Below are 12973 nucleotides of genomic sequence, written 5' to 3' on the forward strand. Positions count from 1 at the left end.
AGATATTCGCGGAGAAAGTGCATGGACGTCGTATAAAATAAAGGTAAGATACACGACTTTCAATTTTAATCTGCAGAGAGGTCACCCAAAGAAAACATTCATATGATTTAAAAAAAAAGTGTGACCTTGTTAAATATTCTTTTATATTTCTTGGTATTTGGTATTATATTGTTAAGCTTTATGTGAGGGTTTTCATGACAATGCTCGTAGAACCCAGGGCACTTCAACAATAAATCAACAGTCTGTTTTCATGCAATCATAAAACTTATTTAGACGACTATGATACGTGTCACGTAATTTCAGCGGATGATGCTTTTGATTATTTTATCAAATCCCAAAAGACGGGTAGTATTCGAGCAAGATCCAGTCCATAAATCCAAAGATTAACAGTCACCATTTCTTATTCCTCAAGTTTTTTTCTTATCTTTTCTTCTATGCCACAAAGTCTCCATCCATCTATTGTTCTTTCTTCACCTTCTCCTGGTCGAAAAATGGTTTATTGAGTGTATTTTCCCATCTCCTGCCCTCTGGCCCTATTAGAAATTTATAAAAGAAACATTATCTTGAATCATTTAATTCAGAGCAATTAAATTTTGAAGTGCATTATTTATAATTCATGGCTGCCAAAGATAAAAGCCCTTTAATCCTTGAATATATTATTATAATGGGCACTATGATGGGCAGCAGAGAGCAAGGCTTGTCCACTATTGTTAGTGCTCACTGTGTCAGTGTGACAAACAGACCTGGAACCAGCAATCCCAACAAATCCTGCTGTATGAATTGTAAACTGCCAATCAGCAGCTTCACCCAGGTCGGTCCAGCTCGCTGTGGGAGCACACTGCAGGGATGGCAGGTATTTACAGGTCAAATTATGGACAGAGCTGTGTTCCCATCTTTGTTTTTTTGTTATTTTGCCTCCTAAGTTTCATCTGATTACTGGAAACTAAGCTGGTTCCTGTTGGTAGAAAATCAGGGCGGCCATGAGGTTTTTTTTTTTTTTTTGATAAAGTACGCTTTGGTCATCTGGACATGATTGGTAATTTCTTTGCCTCCTAAATACCTCAAGCTAATAGATGTGTTGCTTCACTTTGCTTTACATATGTATACAAGTATTTAAAATGATTCATCACGACCCAGATAGATAAGCATTTTAGCTCCCCATGCTTATAAAAAATGTCCCAGATCTTCCTCTCCTTCGTGGAAAATGACTGACTGTGATGTAACGCTACAGGAATCTCATAATGGAAGCATCTTTTTATTATTCAGGAGGTGAATGGATGGGAGAGATGGCCTGGCTTAAGGGATGGAGAGTGTGACAAATGAAGACATAAAGACAACTGACAGATAAAGTTTTCATGTCAGAATGATGGTGATGAAGTGGGTTGGCTTCCTAGTGCCATGAAAGAATGGTGGTCTTTTACCTCATTTACAAAAACCTTTGGTGGACTAATTTATTTATTTTTTTTGGCCATTGGGACAATCATACTATATAAATGAGACATTGTCCCCATTTGAGCCATCCATCCATCCATGGAAGCTCATCCACGTTCATATATTTTTGACCTTATTTGTTCAGTCCTAACCTACATCTCATGATCCAAATGGGGGTTGGACTTTCTCTTTACTAAAGTAAGGAAATGTTACATTTTATCACTTCTGTTTCTGCCCTTTTCTACTTATTGATCCATCAATCTATTCCACCACATGCCTTAACTGCTTCACGTTAGGATGCAAGTCATACCTTCAGGGTGGAAACGACACTTTTCTGTATAATGGAGTTAAAAATAATTCTTTTACCTGCTTTTTTGCTTTTCTCCAAACAACCTGCTGGAGAATCTTGTTCTATGAGGCTTATTGTTTACAAATCCCTTCATTTGAATTTGGCCTGCACGGCTTCAACTGTTGTTCAGTGAAGGCTGTCAGAGCTTAGGATTGTTTCTGGGAATATTTGCTTATTTAATATTTGCTTTGGTTTGCTTAAAATCAGATTCAGTTAGGGTGCCATTTCACAGAACTTTGGAGCAGAGTTCATTCTTCAACAAAGAGTCCACAAAAAACTTTTACAAGGTTTCATTGAAGACAAACATTCTGCAAACTTGGAAATCCTTCTTCTGATTTCAATTTGGATCACCTCTTTGTGACTCCAATTTATACAGCGTTTTGAACTGCATGTATCATGGATAATGTCTGAAGACGTTAAATGTCGCCGGTGCTTTCGAAAAATGAGACTGCCGGAAGTGAGTGAACAAAATGGGTTATTTACTGTTTTTTTTTAGTGCAGTAAAGTTACTAAATATTGAGCTATGACTGGACAGTACAAACAGAATGAAGATGAGGACATGCAATGACAGAGAGAACATAAGGTAAAGGGAAACTGGACGATGACAGCCATAAATCCTGTATGCATAAGTGTGTTCTTCTGATGCGACCTAGAAACAGAAAAATGAAGACTGACCATTATTTTTTTTATTTTTTCTTTCTTGCATTTTTCTTTCCTTCTCTCTTTCTCCTCTCATGGAGCAGGAACATCACTCTCTATTCTGCAGGTCAGAGAGGGAACAATTAAGTGTGGAGGGCGCTGGGAGTCGCTGACAGGTGATGAATGGCCAGGCCGGCTGCAAGTGACAATATGCAGACAAGCCGGATCATTTGCAAATGGATGTGGGGAGATGGAGGATGGGTGGGGTGGATTGGGGTGGTGGATGGAGGCGAGGAAAGTCAGGGGCAGGAGGAGGGGGAGAGAGAGCTGGAAGGGGGAGAGAGGGGTTAACCCTTCCAGAATCATTTCTCAGCAGCAGGAGGAGGTGGTGGAGGCGCAGCCACCTGCCCAGCAGAGAGGCTCATTTGTTAGAGCTGATGGAGGCCTGAGGACAACTGGCGGCCATGGGGAATACACTGCAGGTAGCATCAGCACATCACTATGTTGACCAACAGCCACAAAATCAGCTCAGCTTGATTGAAAACAGCTTCCCTCTAGTTAGTTAACTGGAGATTTCTATGTGTTTTTACCGGTTGTCATAGCAGGACGTCATTAGGGTTTCATTTGATGTCGGCCGAGTTGGATATATATTTATAAAAACAAACTAGCACAAATGTTTGCACTTCTGTAGTTTTGACATTAGTGGAAATAAGCCATTAGTTCAAATGGTATCTTTGCTCCTGCTACCCAATTTACACCTTCATTCAGCCTTTTTCTTTCAGTCTCACACAATTGAACTAAGATGTGGGCAGAAGCCTTATTTAGTCACCTGACATGTAGATCAATCACTTACTTGATCCCTAATGCCCTTAACAAGATCAGTCTGCAGCAGAGGACATACGAGTTACTCACATAAATGTGTTGTCCTTGATATAGCTATTGGCACTTGCAGTAAAACCTCAGGTAGCTTCAGTTTAAAGGTTTTACGTATTAGAGAACAAATGAACTTCCGATAATTTACAGATTTTTGTAAAAACAAAAATACAAATCTGACCTGTCTCTCACCTGATTGTGGAGGAATTTTTGATCACTCTTCTTTTACATTTTTGCTTCAGCTTCAACTAATGATAGAATATTTTGAGCTCCACATGAATTCCTCAGTGTACCAATGATTTCTCTCAGCATTGCACACTCTGACTTTAGGGTGAATTATATAGGATGTCTACTCCTGAGTAGACTGGCAGCTGTCTTAAATGTCTTCCACTTGTGAATAATCTCTTTCTATGAAGATCTTTAGAGTTTTCATAGTTTGGAGATGAGATGGCCTTATTGCATTTTCCCAGATTGATAATGAAAACGTTATTTTAAGGTCCTCATGGATGTCTTTCCACCTTGGTGTTGTGCTGTATTGTCATTCAGATGGCATTTTGCAAAGCCCGGTCCTAACCACATGAACTTTTATTGACATGACTTCACAAAAGGCTGTGATGACTTTTGGTAGAGGCATACATTTTACACAGTGGGTGATTATTTGAGGTTTCTATTGGCGTGTCCAATCAAAAGATTGACAACCATTGTGTACATATCTAGTTTTTATGTTACTCATGTATTATTTCCTGTGATATTAATCACTGCCAGTTTTATTTGACAGGTGTTGGATTTCTGGTCAGTAACACATTTTTTTTTTCTTTTTATCTTTTGCTACCTCTCATCTTTTCCATTTAGCGAGTAGTGAGGGATTGTCAAGTTCTCTTGTTCATGCATATGGACTGACCATCTGCAACAACACGCAGCAAAAATAACCAAAAAACGATATGCTAAGTTGACTCCCACTCTCCATGCATCATTACTACCACATCTGCAAACAGCTTGTACTCTTTTATTGGGCTTGAACCTTTGGCGACGCATCTATATTCAGCACACAGAGCGGACCAATCATGTAAGGATGTAAGGAGAACACTCTGAGGAGGCTTCAATCAAACTCAAACATTTACTGACTCTAATGCTGCTTATTTTACACCCCAGAGTTGGGAGGAGAGCTCAGAGGTGCACGCGGTGGCTTTGATCCCTTCCTCTCTGGTGTTTGTCCTGGTTATGGTGTGACGGCCTGTCAGGAGACACAGCCGAGGGGACAGTCGACTAAATCAGCTCGGATCAGACCTGATCTCCTCACACACAACTGGCCGGGCATGACGGTGTGCTGACCAGCGAGCGGTGAAGAGGCCCAGAGTTGGTGTCCCACCTAATCTTCATCAGACCTCAGCAGCTCTGACCCAGAATCCCCGTTCTCCCCCACGACCTGCCATCCACCGCTCTCTCTGACCACGGCTCGGTCGCTCAGGTGGACACACACTCTGTGACATGATGGCTTTGGCACCGTGGGCTCCTGTGCCCAGTAGCCTGACTGTCAGCCCAAATATATAAAAAGAGGAAAAGAAGCAAGGGATGGGGAGGAAGATAGATGGATGGGGAGAAGAGGAAAAACCATCTTTAAACAATTCACTCAATAAAAAAAATCCTGGCGTCCTAGTGCAGGTTTGGAAGTTTGGGAAAGACTAATTAAAGAGTTAAGTTGAGATCAAATCTCCAACCTGAAGATATCCACCAGGAGAGGGCAGTGGAAGACAGTAAACCTCAGGTCAACAACATCAGAGTTAAAACTGGAATCTGACTATGAATGTGAGGAACTCAATCAGAGCTGCCAAATACTCAGGCTGGTAATCACCATGAAAACTTACATTTTATGCCCTGCACCACTCTATAAAACCTGCTGTTTTTATTTTCTGCTGGTAGACAGAAGACGACACAATATGGTGGTAACCTGCCCAAGGCAGCTTGATAAATAAATAAAACTAATGTCGTCTCTTTTGTCTCGGTGAAGGCCACGAGAGCAAAGCACTAAGTTCACATCGGTGGGTCCTCAGGCAGTACTTGTGACAAACCGTAAAGCACTGTGAAATATTGTATCCAGACAATGGAGAGCCGAGAAAGCTGTATTCATGTAGATCATGTCTCCATTGTCCAGCAGCTTCAGGAAAGTTAGTTTTACATGCTTTTTCCTTACGTCAGGCTTCAAACAGGATCAGCATCTATAAAGGAAACCAAGGAGAGCTTTGAGCTTTTTCATCAGATGTTCCACATGGATTGAACAACTTAATATGTCATTGATCCATGTGCTCAAATATTTGTAAGCTCAGGATCACAGCACAGCCTGTCAAGCATGTAGAAGTGGTGAAGACAACGTAGTTGAACCTGAGCATCAGAAACAGGAATAGAAGGAAATTTGAATGATGTAGAACATGGCGGCGGGGTTGTAGTTGGTAGACACGAAGATTTGAGTCTTTCAGATTCTTGCAGAGTTCTGAAAAGCACAAAATATGAAGTGAGCAGTAGCTGTGTGGACAAACATGTCCTGTTTATGTCGGAGGATAATGGTCAGAGTGGTACAAAATGAAAAGAGGCAACAGAAACTCAAAGAAAAAATATTGTGGAGAGTTTGATGGTCTCTGCCACTTGATGTTCACTATTTGGCATCCTAACGAAGGAGTTATTAGTGAGTTGGACCCAAAATCCTAATGCTTGTGTATAGAATGTTTGACATTTTTCAACAGTTTTCTCTGAATACCATAAAAACAACAAAGTTAAAACAATAAAGATCGACTCTCATATGCAATTGAGGATTTAGCAAGATGATCCCATTTCACCTCTGGACAGGAATCTTGCTGTGCTGCTCTTTTCCAGGTTTTGTGCCTGTTTGAGAGTTTCATGTATAACAAGACATAGGTCTGCTCCATTCAGTCTAAAATTGTTGGTTTCCTTCAAACTGAGATTTCAGCTTTTAGGACAAACAGATGTCAGATAAACACACTGGCTACCACAAACCAAAGAAGTGGTTCAAATCTCCAGACTTCAGATTCTCATCCTGATCGGTGCTGTACTGCATCAGCCATCATCTCCTAATTAACCTCCCTGCTGCTCCTGTTTAACTGAAGCCGCTTTAGATTTGTGTGACTTGGCTACCGTGTTTGTGTGTTTTCTTGATTTTTATTATTATTATTTTTTCCCCCTGCCCACAACAACACAAAGAGGCAGGTTACGGAGCCAAAAGTCGTGTTAGCGCTGGAGGATGGAAAAGACACAAGAGGTCCTTTAACACAAAAGCAAGGATTTGGCTCTGCAGCATTTGGGACGAGTGTCAGAGGACGGAGCTAATTGTGGTGAATGCAAAGCTTTGGCAGTGCCTCGTTCTCCTATCAGATGCCAACATTATTCTGTGTGTGGATGTCTGCGTGCATGCGTGTGTGTGTATGTATGTGTAGTCATGCATTCCCTCACTCTTTTGTTTGTGTATTTCTCTGCTTCCTCCAGAGGCTCTGGTGGAAAATGGTCGGCAGTCGGACTGCCAAAAAGGGCCTGATTTAGTTGTTTTCCTTCTGCTGAGGTAACTTAGCTTCAGATCGCCATTAAGTCCTTGATTTGTTATTCACATGCAGGACTCCCTCACCTGTGAGAGAAATTTTTAAAGTTTAGCACTTAATCAGCTGAGAGTGTGTCGACTTTGTTCAGCCAAGGTCTTTGAATACTGATCCATCGGTATTTAAAACCAGTTGTTCTATCAATGCCTCAGATTGTGACAAACTGGTAAACATTTAGGATTCTGACCCACAAATAATGGTGACAGAGAACTGTGACCCTACAAAGTCATGATCAGCTAGTGACATTGGTTGATTTAAGATAATCACCAGTGCTAAATTCCTCTTTCTGTTGCAGCCTTAAATAAAAGTATTGATTGGTCAATGCAAACTTAATGAGACGCAGGATGTAGTGGTCAATATTTTTAATAAAATCCATTGTCACTAAATGTTTTTTTTTTTATTTTTTACTTTATATTTTCCGCAACTTTTCCAAAAACTTTTTCACTTTCTTTTATCTGGATGTTTTCCAAAGTAGCCGCTACACCAACCATCACCCTCAAAACTCAAGTTTGAAAAACAAATATTTTTTTAGCATTGTGAACGTTTTGAAGCCCTGGAGATCTGCCTTGCTCATTTATAGCCTCTAATTGAAGGCAAACCTAATTAGGACGCTACATATCCCTTTTTCTCATTTCCTCTCTCAGCATCATTATATGAAAATTAATACCGACCAACACATGCATTACCCGCTGCTTTAATTCTGCTGGAATTAATGAAGGTGAAAATAATTCTCTTTGAAAACAGAGGAGGGGAGGATAAAAGGTCCTGAAGTGGGAGCGCACACTTGTTTGTGTCATGAGACTTCTGCTAACTTGCTCTAAATAAATCAGTGATTAGCATTTTTCCCTTTAAACGGAATAATTCCAACTTTGATATCTGTAATTGTGCTTAAGGGCTTCTGCGCTCCTCCACTGGCTCTCTGCTCAGTGCAGAGATGATCACAGCTGCTTTTTATTCACTTCACACTCATTCACAGCCCCTTTGCTGCTTCCACAGGAGTTGAGAGGTAAAGTTAGCCAGGTGCTGCAAAAATGTGAACATCACAGAGCAGGAAGTGCTGAAAATGGTTGGTTAAAAGTTGATTTTTCAGTACATAAAAAAAAAATCAACATTCAGAGTCTCAGTTTAAGAGAATAACACGTGTCGTTCTACTGGGAGTCAAAATTTCAAGTTATTTTAACTGGATTTAATGGTGTTTGGGCTGCAATTACCCTGTAATAAAAACAAAAAAAAACCTTTTAATATCAATTTGACGAGCGTTGGTGAGGTGCTGCTAATTATATGCAAATTTTAAATGATTATAAGAGTGAACATCTCAAGAAAAGCACAAATCTAGGTAATGTGCTAGATGTTGGAGCTGCTCATTCTGTAATAGGCCATTTCTAACTGGATGTTTTTTCTCTCTATAAGGTAAAATTATACTCAGAAGTGGAAAAACATTGCTTCCTGTCATTGTAGGATTGAAGGTTCCCCAAAAATCAAATTGAGGAATACTCAGAGAAATTACAAACACCTTGTGCTCCATCTCAGACTCCACAAGGTTCAGTTAGCACAATGCTAAAGTCGAGGACAGAACAGGAAGACTGCACTGTTACAAAGTACTGGCGGAGAAATGCAATGGTTTGCAAAGGTTCATGTGAATGAAGCACAAAGTCTCGGGGTGCTGATGGCACAGGCTTCAGCTTTAGCCAAGCCTTGCAGTCATTGAGCCAACCATGAACTTTGCTGGATACATGACATGATCTAGAGTCAAATATGAGGTAATGTGTCCCTAGAGGTGAAGCTTGCCCCCACCTGGACCATCATCCCAAACCCAGCAGTAAATATACAATAGGATGGCTCAATAAGAAAAAAAAACAGTTTCAATGGTCCAAACTTAGATAAAAGTTATGGAGAAACAACTGGACCAAATGTCAGTTAAAGTATAGCAATGCTTCATGGGCCCAAATTCCTCTACAACGACATAAAGTCAGGGAGAAGACAACTGAGACTTTAACATGTTGGACATGGGTTTTCACACATTGCTTGATTCAATTTAAGAAGTTTTCTGAAAGTAATCGGAGTGTTCAGTTATTAATGTGGCGAACATAGAAGCACTCCAGCTGAATCAGAGGGACTCGGCGTTTGCTTATGGCAGCAGATCACCAACAGAGGGTGGTGTTGCACCGCTGGTCGGAGCTCCGAGGGTCATCATTCGGAGCTCATCACTTCACCTCCAGCCTTTTCTTTTCTGCTTTTCATCACTGGAGACAGGATCAGAGAAGCGAATCGTCCCTTTAATGGACGAAGCTGACATTCAGACTGCTGTTAAGAAGGACGCCTACTTACAGAATGTGTCGTTCCTAAAATTTATTTTAAGTTTCCATCTATATTAAATTATTATAAATTATATTTTAGTGGGATTTTATGTGTTTAATATTTTAGCGGAAAAAATACACTTTAATCACTTAGTTTTATATCAGTTTCTTTATGAAAAGAAAGCGAACACAGTTAAAGGATGTTTATTGGGCTATTGTTCAGATGGATGCCTTTGTAATAAACAAAGAGCTCCTGATTGGCTGAAAAAGTGGAAGAAGAAGAAAGAGTGAAGGCTCACATCAAACATTCCTCTCACAGCTCAGATCCTCTTAAAGTGCACATTTGTTTCTCCCCGCATCAAGTTTAATCTGCCAGCCTGCATCTCCACTCGTAAACATCAATATTAGCAGTTTAGCGGTGAACAGTTGCCGGCAAAGTGATCTTAAAACTCCAAAGGACACCTCCACGTCTCTCTAATTAAAATTTAACCGCGCCAAACGATGCGATGGAGTAAAAAAAAAAAAAAAAAGTGGAGGAAGGAATTATTTAGAATTAACATAAAAACAAACACGCACATACATATATATGCAAATGAAGGGACGGATGGAAGCAGGACGCCATAACTCACACTGATGGCCTTTAAGTGAGAAATCACCTCTGGAAAAACGTCCAGTAAGGAAGCGGAATGATGCACCTGTCGCCCATCTGACTAATGAGCCAATCAGGTTGCAAGGACAAGAAGCCCATGATGCTGATGCTGATGCTGGCCGCAGTGAAGAAAGCCTCATTCTCTGCTCCAAAAAGTTGATTGCAATTAGTCTTTTTTTGTTTTGTTTTGTTTTGTTTTTTAATCGCAGAGAAGACAGATTTATTAATTTATTTTAATTGCTAAAAGAAGTTGAATGTTTTAAGTCCTCTCTGTGGCCTGATGATGCGGAGACAGAGGGTTGCAGGGATTCCTCCACACGTTAAAATGGCTGATCTGCAGGATACACCTGCCATCTCCCCAACTAAGTACGGAAATCTGTAGGAATCAGGACGACAACCGCAGGTTTGTCTGTGTTGGAGGCTGTGATGGATGAGAAGAAACCTCGGGCCTGCTGCAGCCTCCACGCTCTGCAGAGAGGAAGCTAAAAAAAAAAGTGAGAGGAGCGATTTCATTTCTCTGGTCAGTTTGAGCGACCACGGCTTAAAAAAAAAACAACTCCGCTCCCTCTGACACTGGCGCGTTCCCATCAAATGCAAAAAAAAAAAACAAAACAAAAAAAAAAACATCCTAAATGTTGCTCTTGCTTTGGCGTCTCCTCTGGAGGGAGGTGTGTGAGGATGGGAGCCAGAGTGATGGTGGTGCCAGGGAAGAGCGCGGAAATGCAGTTTCCAGCCGCCTTTAAAGCCCTCAATGCTATCCAAACCCCATTTAAAGAAAAAAAAAGTAAAATTAAATTAATCCAGTTTAACGTGTGAATAACAGGGTCTCACTCTTAAATTCACACCTCTAGATGTTCATTTCTCCCCGAAGCTGATTTGACACTGTGAGGTCACAAAGCTGCCACGTTAACGCACATCTCCACCTAAATTAATTTTTTAAACTCTCCGACACCCATATCTTATCCTGACAATCGAATAAACAATAAATACATTAGAAAACTGTTTTTCCCCCCTTATATTATTCGAATCCGAGCGAGATCAATACTTGCGTGTGATCAGTGTCTGTGTGCGTGTAGCAAGGGCCACAACTGAAGACCAAGACATGGCATCTTCATCCCAAATTTATCAATTATACAATTGATTAAAGAATTAAGGGTCAGCTCTAATTTTAGTAAAATGCTCTACTCGCTTCTAGGGTGATTTTTTTTTACCTCTGTGCACGTGCAACACAAAAAGGTCATTTTTGTAAAGTCCGAATAAATCTAACAATCGGTTGCGTTTAAAGCTTTACAGAAAATTTAAACGGCGGATAATTGCGAAAAAAGAAAACGAAAAGAAAAAAAGACAGCCCTGCAAAACGCAGTGCAAACCAAGTGCTCGTGCACAGTGTCCGAGCAGGTGTGCACGCGCTTCGGGTCACTTCTCCAACAGAAAACACCAATCCCGCTTACGCAGCGACGCTTCCGCGGCGCGGAGATGACTTGAGCGACTGTGGCCACTGCTGCCGTGCGCGACACATGCCCGAGTGTGAGTGTGAGTGTGTGAGAGTGTGTGTGAAAGCTACCACTAGTCGCCCCCAGTGCTCTTCAGTCTCCACTCTCCCTTCTCACCGCAGACTGAACGTCACGTCCGCACTTGAACTTGAGTTTTCTCCCACCGTAGAAGCCAGAGAGCCGCACAGAGCCACGCAGAGCCACGCGCGCGCGCCGGGGGGATCCGAGACTCCTCCGCGAGCACAAAGAGAAAAAGAGGGTGACAGACCGTCCTCGGACCAGTGCCGGGCTCTGACTGCAAGAGTTAAAGTCTGAGAGGCCGGCGCTGAGTGCAGCGCTGGAGGTGCCCACCACTTGGCGAGAAGAAATCTGGATTCCTGTTTAACACGCGTCAACTGAAGTCTAGCCACCCGCGTCACTCCTGCACACAGGACCGGACAGTGTCCAGTGTCCGGAGAGTGGACACAGAGACGGACAGAGCATCAGGAGGTGACCCCGCCGCCTCTCCGCTCCGCTCTTTTTTTTTTCCTCCGCGCTCCTTTGAGGGGATGGTGTGAAAGCGACGGAGGAACGAGCCCGGCTGTCCCCCCCTCCCTCCGCGCTCGAAGAAGGGAGGCGCGCAACCACTTTGGCACCGAGCTCCGAGCGAGCGCCCCGGCGCCCAGCGCTGCGCCACGGCCGGTGACCGCAGAGCGCAGCAGCCGCTGCCCACCGAGGACAAATCCGCCGCGCAGGGGCCAGTCCGCGGGCCGCACCTGGGGCCGGTGCGAAGCGGTCAGCTGGGGGTGACCAGTGAATTTTGGGGCCAGTTTGGCCGCGTGCAGGAGCAGCAGCCGCAGGAGGAGAAGAGGGAGAAGGAGGAGGAGAGCCGACCTTTCCTGCGCAGCTCTCCGGGCGATGCCAGTGTAAATGCCAGGGCGATGTCCCGACGAAAGCAGGGGAACCCGCAGCACCTGTCCCAGAGAGAAATCACGCGTAAGTTTCCCTGCATCACTTTTCTCACGCTCACATTCCGATGTTGTTTTTGCTTCTTTTTTTTTCTTGTCTTTTCTGATTGCATAGAAGGAAAAAAAAAATCTACATATTCAGATTTGGCACGGAAAGTTTTGTGAAGTGTCCCCTGAGGGATTGTTCTCCCATTTTTCATAATTAATTGGTAGGAATTAGTCAAATTCTTTAAAGCGCTTATCTGATCTACTCGGTACAAAATAACACGCTGTCAGTGGAGCTCAGAATTGATCAGTCAGTGGAGCTCCGTGCGCAGCTGAAGGAGCCGCGCACGGAGCAGCCGGAGGTCCGTCCCGAGACGAGGTCGGTGCTCCGCTCCTGGCTGACTGAGAAGCTGCGATTTATTCAGCAGAGAAATTGATATTTTAGATTTTAAAAAAAGGCAGTTTAATCTGTCAGATTCCTGACTTAGTTTTCTACACAAAATAACACACTTTTGTACAGTTTATTCATGTTTCATTTCAGAGACTGAATGTTTGTTTTTATTTTAAAAAAATAATTGACCAACATAACTTTAAAAAAAAAACTGCATAACAAAAATGGCTTCAATTAAACAGACGCCTCTACATAAATATGGGATTTTTTCCACCACTTTGTTTGTCCCGTTCAGACCGTTATAAAGCTCATTTCCC

At 42.3% G+C, this 12973-nt stretch overlaps 1 protein-coding gene and 1 long non-coding RNA gene across 2 annotated transcripts in view; both read left to right on the forward strand.

Moving 5' to 3' along the window:
* Positions 1–1539: 1539 nt before the first annotated feature.
* On the forward strand, positions 1540–8144 carry LOC103138751 (uncharacterized). Its single transcript, XR_001662255.1, has 3 exons — positions 1540–3788; positions 3901–4358; positions 4445–8144. It is a non-coding gene; the product is annotated as an uncharacterized LOC103138751 (long non-coding RNA).
* Positions 8145–11274: 3130 nt separating this feature from the next.
* Positions 11275–12973, forward strand: part of bcl11ba (BCL11 transcription factor B a) — a 40522-nt gene continuing 38823 nt past the window's right edge. Inside the window, exon 1 of the mRNA XM_007553088.2 lies at positions 11275–12308. Within this exon, the coding sequence (XP_007553150.1) occupies positions 12254–12308 (55 nt within the window). The 5' untranslated portion in view covers positions 11275–12253. The remainder of the gene's footprint in view (positions 12309–12973) is intronic.

Source organism: Poecilia formosa, unplaced genomic scaffold (assembly GCF_000485575.1).
Source record: "Poecilia formosa unplaced genomic scaffold, Poecilia_formosa-5.1.2 Scaffold54, whole genome shotgun sequence".
NCBI lineage: Eukaryota > Metazoa > Chordata > Actinopteri > Cyprinodontiformes > Poeciliidae > Poecilia > Poecilia formosa.